This window comes from Penaeus monodon, chromosome 11 (assembly GCF_015228065.2).
Source record: "Penaeus monodon isolate SGIC_2016 chromosome 11, NSTDA_Pmon_1, whole genome shotgun sequence".
In the NCBI taxonomy this organism is placed as follows: domain Eukaryota; kingdom Metazoa; phylum Arthropoda; class Malacostraca; order Decapoda; family Penaeidae; genus Penaeus; species Penaeus monodon.
Window position 1 is genome coordinate 23592800 of NC_051396.1, and position 10000 is coordinate 23602799.

A 10000-nucleotide genomic window follows, 5' to 3' on the forward strand; every position below is an offset into this window, starting at 1 on the left:
CACACACACCACACACACACACACACACACAACACACACACACACACACACACAACACACACACACACACCACACACACATACACCACCACCACACACACACACACAACACCACACACACCACACACCACACACACACATACACCACACACACACATACACCACACACACACACACACACACAACTACACCACACACACACACACACACACACACACACACCACACACACACAACACACCCACAACCACACACCACACACACACCACACCACACACCACCACACACCACACACACACACACAACACACACACACACACACACAACAACACACACACACACACACACAATGCACAATAGACACACAAAACACAACACAATGCACACACACACACATATGCACACACACAACAACTATCACACACACACAACAAACACAACACACACACACACATATGCACACACACACAAAACCCCACACACACACACACATATGCACACACACAACACACAAACACACACACACACACACACCACACACACACCATAACACACACACACATATGCACCACCACCCCAACATATGCACACACACACACACAACCATACATACATACATACATACATACATACATGCACACACACACACACACACACACACACACACACACACACACACACACACACACACACACACACACACACACACACACACACACATACACATACACACACATCCAGACACAGATAGATTGATAGAGAGATAGATCTTTATTGACCACAAATGCACATGGATACATCAGTTGAACATGCAAGTAATAATAACATTATTATAACTAGTTAAGTAACATCATTTACATAATTGAAACAGATTTGATAATTTTTTAGACCATAAAATTACTGTATAAATCTCATTACAACCTAAAATATAAACACATATCTTTAAACTGTTTAGAATTAAACACTTATACAAAACTTCATCCACTGCTTATAACATAGCTGCAGTAAGATGCAATAAAAATAACTAAATTGTGGTAGTTGAACATACATTAAGATCAATAATTAAGTATAGAAAATAGATAATTGAATTAAAATGTAAGAACTTCTGAAGCAAAATAATACTTTTGTAAATCTTCATGATGTAGAAAATAATGACTATATATAAAACAGTAAATACAATTAAAATGACAGTGAAATGAAGTTAAAGTTGAGTAGAGGAATTTAAAGTACATAAGAACGACATACCTTAATTTCCAGGTGTTAACGCACATGTTGGGAGCTTTTCACATACACTTTTCTTCACTATTATATATTTATGCATTTGCATAGACATATATTTGATTTATTCCCACAAGTGTACTGATTAACAATATTTATAATAGTAATCATACAAGAACTTATTTGAAGGGTAGTGACTCTATATGTCTGAAGTGAAGTTACATAAAATGCTGTGCTGTTAGGTTGAAATCTACATAAATCTCTACAGTAGAGAGACTCTTAGTGCATCTTGAGATAAAACCCTTCAGTGTAGAAAGGGGCCTACATGACAGGAAGCAGGTTGGGAAGACTGCCAGTTAGCTATTATATGTGCCAAGGGGAGACTGAAACTGCAGTCACCTTGTAGTTGCCAAAGGGAGAGGAGCTCTGCTAGGCTCTTGCCCACTTATAAATGAATCAGAGTATATAGTAAATGTGAAGTTGATATTAAGATGTGTTTTATTGATATGGATGACAGATGATAAATGATTTTTGCATGTATGCACTTTTCTGTGAGTATAGGGTACTGCCTTTTAACTGGGTTAATTGAAAAGAGTTGAAAAACATTTGATAAAAGAAAAGTTCAATGTATGCTTTTGTGAATCTGATATGCAACATTAGAAACATGTACTGATAAGGATATTATATTGAGAAATGTGTCAAAATTGTGTTGCAAATCTGAACGGCATGTCAGGCTTTGGTGATGTCCTTTTGCCATTTGTGACAAGATTGCGTCAGATTTATCAAAAGACCTGTCTTTATCAAAATGAAAAAAAAAAGAATATGGACTTAGATTTTGGTAAACAAGACAGTGGTGGCCTTGCTAATACATACAAGATGCAAGTATTGCCACTCTGGACCTTTAAACAATGTTCACAAGAAGGTATGGAAGAGACTGCTCCTGACAATGAAAGTGCCTATCATTCCATCATTGATTCCATTCTGCCTTCCAGCCCTGGGGACCAGCCAGGATGTCTTGCCCCTCCATTTAACCTCCAGAGAAATGGAATTAGGGTGTTACTGTTTCGGGAGTGTGACACAAGAGGGCGAAAATTACTGTATGATTCCAAGACAGTGGTACGGATCCCCATACCTGACTGCTCACCAGCCGTGCCCTCATGCAAGACACTCTTCAAGAGTACATTTTCGACTGGCTCCACTCAGTCAGCTGGAAGTACATCGACTGGATCAGCGACTCACCTTACACCCAACAAGGGGTCAGCATGTAATGTTAAGTCTTCTGCGACCTCCCCCAGCTCCAAGTCTGAGTCATTTGCAGAAATAAGCAATGGCTATGGATATCAGGTATGAAGCCACATTTATATGAAGCATTTTTTCATTCATACCTATTTGTTTCTTCATATATTCATTGTATTGTATTGAACAGTAATAGGGATTTGGTTGTACAATATTTTGTCATATTTAATTTTCCATGGTATTTTGCTGCCTTGTGATAACCTTCTCTCATTTTACAACTTCAACTATGTAGACTGGTATTGCTTTTTAAATTTCAGCTGTAGAATTTTATTTAACTGTGAATAACTTTGTTTACTCATTTATGGAAAAGTAATTGCTCTGACTTGGGTATGTGGAAGCCAGTGTGTTCTGTAAAGTTCATAAATTGTCCACTCAATTAAAATCTTTGTTCGCTGTTTGTGCAAATGATCATGATATTTGAAGTCATTTTCAAGCAGATGGTTTGATAATTACTCTTCAATCAATGATTTACAAATAAGCAAACTGTTTTCATTTTACAGTGAACTAATTAGAAGTTCTAATTTATTTATTTATTTATTTTTTTTTTTTATTGTCAAATTGTCATCTTGAGCTACTATTTCTCTTAATTATTATTATTATTTTTTTGTTTCACAGTACCAGAAACAGGAGAGTGACACAAAGCTTCTAGGGGAACTGGTTTTTGGTACTGTTGCTTTGGCATACCGAGGCTCATGTTCTAAGCTGCACTTGATGCAGAGTCCTCAACGCATCCTCTTGTCACGCACATCACCTGCACCACGCTCTAACTTAAAGCATTCATGTACAAGCAGGTAAGGGTTTTTGCTAACATACTGTTTCAAAGTGATAGAGACATCATATTTGGGGCATTTGACTGGTACAGTAAAATCAATGCCAATACAAATACCATTAAACCAGAATAAGAGAAACATTTGGTATGCAAACATGTCAGAGTTGTAAATCTTGAATTTAAATGTTTCTTAAACATCCAGAAATAACAATTCATGCTGTTCCTTTATCTTGTTTCTTCATCAGCGACCAAGGGATAGAAGATTCATCATTTAGTAGCTCAATTAGCTCAGTAAGTGAAACAGCAATCTCTAGAACTGAGAGCTTGGACATGCCCTGGGGGATAGCTGGAGGTGGTCCTGCATGGGCCACAGACACTTCACACATCCTAAGCACCTCTAATAGTGAAGGGGACTCTGGCTTTGGGGGACCTCCTTCTCCCTACTCCTCTGTTTGTGGTTCCTTCCTCTCTCCAACATCCATACCAAACACTCCACAGGGAACACCATCATCTAGGCAAGGTAAGCTGATCTGATTCGAACTGATGCTGGAATGATGGACAAATGCAATAGTATAAGAAGGAAAGAATGAAGCAAAGACTATATTCATTCATATATAGTGCTGATATAAAAAACTGATAATTTTCATTTTTACTAATAGCTGAATGAGATGCTGATAAAAATCAGCACCTTTTTCAATATTTATTTAATTTCTTGTCATAAAGATTGTTGGCAATCTGTATTTCTTTTTTATGTCTCTAAGGGCTGGGCAGAATTATATTGCCAAATTTTTTATTAAGTGTCATTGGGAATTGCCTTTTTTAATATTGATGATTAGATGTTTATGAGTCATATGTCTACTTCCAGGTTCAGGTAATAGCCTTAAGCACTCAGGAAGCCTCAACAACTTACAACGTAGATTTTTAAGAAATGTGAACACTTCCTTAGAAGCTCTGGGACGAGATGGAGAAAGTGGAGATGATGTAGGAACAACCTCCCAACACCCACATAGGTTGACACGTCTGGGTCTTGCTGTAATGATAGAAGTTGGAGGCCATGCTGACAGGCAGAGGTAACTAAACTTATATTTATGCAACATTGTGTATTGCCAAAAGGCCACAAATAAGCCATATGAAAAACGTGATTGTGTTACTTAAGCAGATATGTTACCTGTAAATGTTCTATTTACTCAATGCGGATGGGAAAATTACTTTAATTTTATTGACATTAGTAACACATATAAGATTACATAATATATTTTTGAAAATAAAAAAAGAAAAGGGTAAACAAGCAAGACAGGCAGTACTTATCATTGGCTCATTGGTGACTCATTACAATTGTAGCCATCAGAGAGTCAGAAAGAAAAAGAGAGAGTCTGAGAGAGAGTGATGTAAATGTATTGATGTATCTTTTTTTTTTTTTACATCTTGAGAAAAACACCCTAGCAATTCCAATAAAATGATTCTTTTACTGAGTAGCTAAGGCAATACTGATACCAATACAAAAGAATCAATCGATATGCATTGCTGAGACATGTATCGCAATACTGCCCAGCTCTGAGTATACATACTCTCCTGGAGTAAACAGGTCAGTGTTTAATATATATATTATATTTTCTATATGATGCAGAATATTTTGAATTCTTAAAGAACATGAATTATGTTTTTAACAGGCAGGTAGAGGAATGGATTTTTGCTCATCTTGGTGTTATTGAAGCATCTGTGAATAGATTGCAGTCTTCCCTTGATTTAGCATACATGCATCGTCGCACTTTTGTTTCTGCAACGCACCAAGCTGTAATGCAACTTGAACAGGTTTGTTTTGTTATTTGTTTTACAGATTTTTCTATTTGATATGTAACTATTTTGATGATAATTTCCATTTAATATCTATCTATATCTATCTATATCTATCTATATCTATCTATATATATCTATATATATCTATATATATATATATATCTATATATCTATATATCTATCTATCTATATATCTATATATCTCTCTCTCTCTCTCTCTCTCTCTCTCTCTCTCTCTCTCTCTCTATATATATATATATATATATATATATATATATATATATATATATATATATATATATATATATATATATATATACACACATACACATGTTCATGCACACACAGGCATGCACACGCGCACACACACACACACACACACACACACACACACACACACACACACACACACACACACACACACACACACACACACACACACACACACACACACACACACACACACACACACACACACACACACACACACACACACACACACACACCCACACACACACACCAATATCTGTACACATATACAAGCATACATGAATTCAAATTCTCTTTTTTGCTTCATAGGACTTATTGGACCTGGTTAGTGCCCCAAGGTTACCAAGGCCAGTGTGGTTGGGACTTCTGGGCAAACCATCTCACAGTGACCGCCAGTTACTGTGCACAAGCTTTGTGAACACCCTGTCTTCTGCGCTCATGACTTTTGATACAAAGCAGACTAACTTGTAAGTGTTTTTGTTTTTTGGCAATGTGAATAAAGTTCAATACTGGTTATTAAAAAATGTATTAGATATTTTTGCAGCCATATATTAAAATTATGCTAAAAGATGGTAACAGTAAAAGGCCCTATATATGAGAGAGGTAGCTTTACAATTTTTGTGGACAAGATTATTTTTGAAATTGTGTCATACATCTGGAATTATAAGTAATTATCTGCATAATTTCAGCTTTTTGAGCAAATTGCTAACAGCAGTATTAACCCACCACCTGGGTTGGGTGTCAACGGTAGCCCCAGGGGATCATCCTGTCAATACTTTATCCCAGGTGCCACAGGTGTCTGCTGAACATGCATCTTTGGTATGTGTTTGTGGAATATGCTCTCCTGCTGTCCATTTTAATGGAGAATCGCACATGTTACATTGAATATATCAGAATCTACCATAGGACTGATTCTAATGATAATATCCTGCTGGTATGTATTGTGGAGTTGACAAAGTTTGTCCACAGGTTGAACGTCTGAGTGAGTCACATCCATATAATGCTGTATGGGCACAGCTGTGTGAGCTGAGTGGGGCAGTAGGTTATCCTCCTCGAGCTGCTCGGACTCTCTTAGTAGGCTCAAATGCTTCACTTCTGTCTCAGCTGCTCACTATCCTCTCTTACATAATCAGGTGCTCTCAGGTGAGTTCTTCATGCATATTTGTGTTTTTTAGGGTATGCATTCAGGAATTACATTATATTTTTTGTTGGATCTCACATATCAGTAGAGTGTGATTTTATTAAGTTTCATATTTTACAATGTAAATTGTATGTCAACTAGTCCTCTTTATTATAAGCATTGGATAAAACTGTATAGTGTATGCATTTTTTATGCCATATGAAAATCATGAACTATTTTCTTCTATAGGTCGTTGAACAAGATATCCAACCTTTCCAAGAAGGAGAGACACAACAGCCTACATTCTCTCGTACTTCTTCTGTGGCATCAGTTGTCACCATTGTAGATGGTCGAAGAGATTCACAGAGGGATCTGTCACAAGGAAGACAAAGCTCATCAGCCACACTGCAGCGTGACCCCAGCATTCGTCGGAGCTGGAGGATGACCCGTGATGGTCGTAGTAACAAGCTTCATTCCACTGAACTTAGGGGAGGGAGTGGAGAGTTGCCAGCAGACTGGGGTTCTGGACATGTAGGCTACTCTGGAGGTGATGAACCAAAGCCAATAACCAGCAATGATTCAGATTCTTCCATTCAACATCACAATAGACGGGATGCTGATCAGACTTCCAAGTGGATGCTCAATGATGATGTGGAAATTGTCATAGGTGAAACAAAGGGTGATTTATCCAACAAAGCAAGTGGTAGTACAGTAAAAGAGCACAAACATAGTAAAGAAACAAGAACTTGGAAACCAGAAACTGATATTTTGAAAACATCAAATGATAGTGTTAGAACTTTATCTACATGCAAAACATCAACTAACCTTGCAGCACTTGGAACATCATCTGGAAATGATTATAGCCCAAGTAAAACAAGTACTTCAAGCTTAACAAGCTTTCTCTCAAGATCAGCAAGAGAACCTTCTACAGACCGATTGTACCCTAGTCTTCAGGAACTAGATGACCATAGGGAAACATTTGGCCCAGAAAGTATACAACCAGATGTCATTGCTGAAAAGGTAAAAAAATTATTTCATGCATCATCAACAGTGAATACAGAACTGTACAAGGATAGACCTGTGACACATACTATATCATGCTGTAGTTTACCTCAAGAATGTAGCAGGAGAGACATTCCTACTGATGAGTTACAGAGTGAAGTTAATATAACAACATTACCTCGCATGAAAAGATCACCCATTCGTAGTGTTAGTTATAGTGCACAAAAAGAAAAGGCTGTAGACTGCTCAGAAAACAGAACAAATAGCCTTTCAAATTATGTTAACAAAGTAGAAAATGCAGAAAGAACTTCAAGGGCTGAGATTACAGTGCCAGCAAGAGATATTCAGCCTGAAGTGGAAGAAGGAGGAAAAGTTTTGTTTTTGTTGGGTGAAAATGAAAGATTAGAAGGCTTGAAAAGTAAATGTAAAATTGGTGAGAACAACAGCTTAGAACCTGAAAGTACTTGGGCTAGCATGAAAGAAAGTACTAATGCAGCAGCAATAGGGTTTGAGGGATTTACACAAGGTGCCAAAAGTTCTACTGATAATATTGCAGTGACAAAATCAGAAGTGCAGGTAATTGGTCGATTACCCTCTCCTGTAGATTCCAGAAAATTAGTGAAAATCCGACATGTTGGACGTGCCTCTGCTCGTGACCTTCCAAGCTTAGAGAGAGAACAAGTGTTCTGTCCTCAGTATTCTTCATTAAATAAAGACTTACAAGTTTGTGTTAATTCTGTGAGTGGAAAATGTACTACTACTAAAAGTGAAAAAGCACGAACTGCCAAACACCATCGCCGACACAGTGATCCAACTAATGGTACCTTTATTTCCAAGACACCTCTCTATCCAAACATTGAACTGTTGAAGGATGTTGTGGAGGAGCAGGTAACAGAAAGTAAAGACCCTTCTAGTTTCAAAAAGGATACCGAAAGAAAAGATGATTCATCAGTGAGGCAAACCCCAGTCTGTGTATCATCATCAACAGAAGAGTTTGATGAATGGACCAGCAAGCAACTTGCTAGCACTGATAAAACACCGGAGGCTGTCCAAGATGCTAATCAGGAAAATAATGAAAATAGTTGTGAACAGCCAGTTGTTATCCAGATACCAAGGTATATACTAAAGTTTATATACAGATATCTTCCTTCTCTTTTTTTTATGCTTTTTCTTTTTTTTTCTTGGTATGTTTCTACAAAGAACTAAAATGGATATTGTTTACTGTTCTTCGCGTGTTTAGATTTTTTGCAGCTCTTTCTTTTACTTTCTCCCTGTCTCTTTCAATTGGTTTACATTTTAATGGTAACAGAAACAAACTGCTACTGTACTAGACTTCTTTGGTGTGATTTGTTATGAGTTTGAGGGCTTAGTACAGGAAACAAATTACATATTGCATGATATATAAGTACTAAGTGTATATTTTATATATATGTGTGTGTGTGTGTGTGTGTGTGTGTGTGTGTGTGTGTGCGTGTGCGTGTGCGTGTGCGTGTGCGTGTGCGTGTGCGTGTGCGTGTGCGTGTGTGTGTGTGTGTGTGTGTGTGTGTGTGTGTGTGTGTGTGTGTGTGTATTTCTCTCTCTCTCTCTCTCTCTCTCTCTCTCTCTCTCTCTCTCTCTCTCTCTCTCTCTCTCTCTCTCTCTCTCTCTCTCTCTCTCTCTCTCTCTCTCTCTCTCTTTTTTTTTTTCTTAGTGACATGTTACTCAGTAAATTTAACTAGTGATGATTATGCCTCTAATTGATTGATTATATCCTTTTACAAGTAGTTTTATTCTTGTAAGTCAGTATTATTATACACAGGAAAAACTTAGCTAAATGAGATCTGTAGGCTGCAAATCCAAATCTAGAAACCTGTATGGTTTGCTATTTGTGAATTTCATTTACCATCAGTAGGTGTCAGGATGTTGATATCATATATATTAGTTCTTCATGTTCATTTCATTTGGTAGGTGTGCCTGCGCAACTCGTCGAAGTTCAGCAAGTGTGAATACGACAGGCAGCCAGATTGCTGAGTCACTACTAGGTGGAGTTCTAGATCATTATTCCTCAGTTTTTGTACTTCATGCCACCACACAGTCAAGCCAGTGGGAGGATGCTCTCCGGCAAGATCTTTCCTCTGCAGCTCACAATTCCACACTTGATCCTCAGGTGTCTGAAGCAGTAGCAGTTGTAGCAGACACTGACAATTGGTATGTTGATAGAATTTCAGTCTTATAATGATTAACACATTTCTAAATAGTCAAGACTAAGATATAAGATATTTGCATTGTTTTGTTCTAATTGAAATTTTACCTTTTCTCCCACAGGGAAGTACAAGTAGTTTCATCACATTCATACGTTGTTGAACGAAGTGGAATTGGCAGCCAAGTGGGACTACGGGTTGGAATGTCACCCTTGGTGTCAGCAATTACTGATTCCATTTTGGATCTTGCAAAGATGGGAATTGAACCACAGTTTGTGAGTACCTCTATAAATGATAGTTTTGTGAAGACCTTTGAAGTATAAGTAATTGTTGGTAACTAGGAGAAAGTA

General features: G+C 37.5%; 1 protein-coding gene across 2 annotated transcripts in view; it reads left to right on the plus strand.

Annotated features, from left to right (window-relative positions):
• The window catches only part of LOC119578829, a 25218-nt gene that overhangs the window by 13901 nt on the left and 1317 nt on the right, over positions 1-10000 (plus strand). Inside the window, exons 2-12 of one of the 2 annotated variants that reach the window (XM_037926463.1) lie at positions 2209-2560; positions 3128-3303; positions 3527-3801; positions 4147-4351; positions 4952-5093; positions 5658-5815; positions 6038-6167; positions 6318-6491; positions 6718-8585; positions 9418-9657; positions 9775-9925. In XM_037926463.1, the coding sequence (XP_037782391.1) occupies positions 2209-2560; positions 3128-3303; positions 3527-3801; positions 4147-4351; positions 4952-5093; positions 5658-5815; positions 6038-6167; positions 6318-6491; positions 6718-8585; positions 9418-9657; positions 9775-9925 (3871 nt within the window). Of the gene's footprint in view, positions 1-1625; positions 2561-3127; positions 3304-3526; positions 3802-4146; positions 4352-4951; positions 5094-5657; positions 5816-6037; positions 6168-6317; positions 6492-6717; positions 8586-9417; positions 9658-9774; positions 9926-10000 lie in introns of those variants that run through there. The other variant, XM_037926462.1, reaches the window with a different exon arrangement.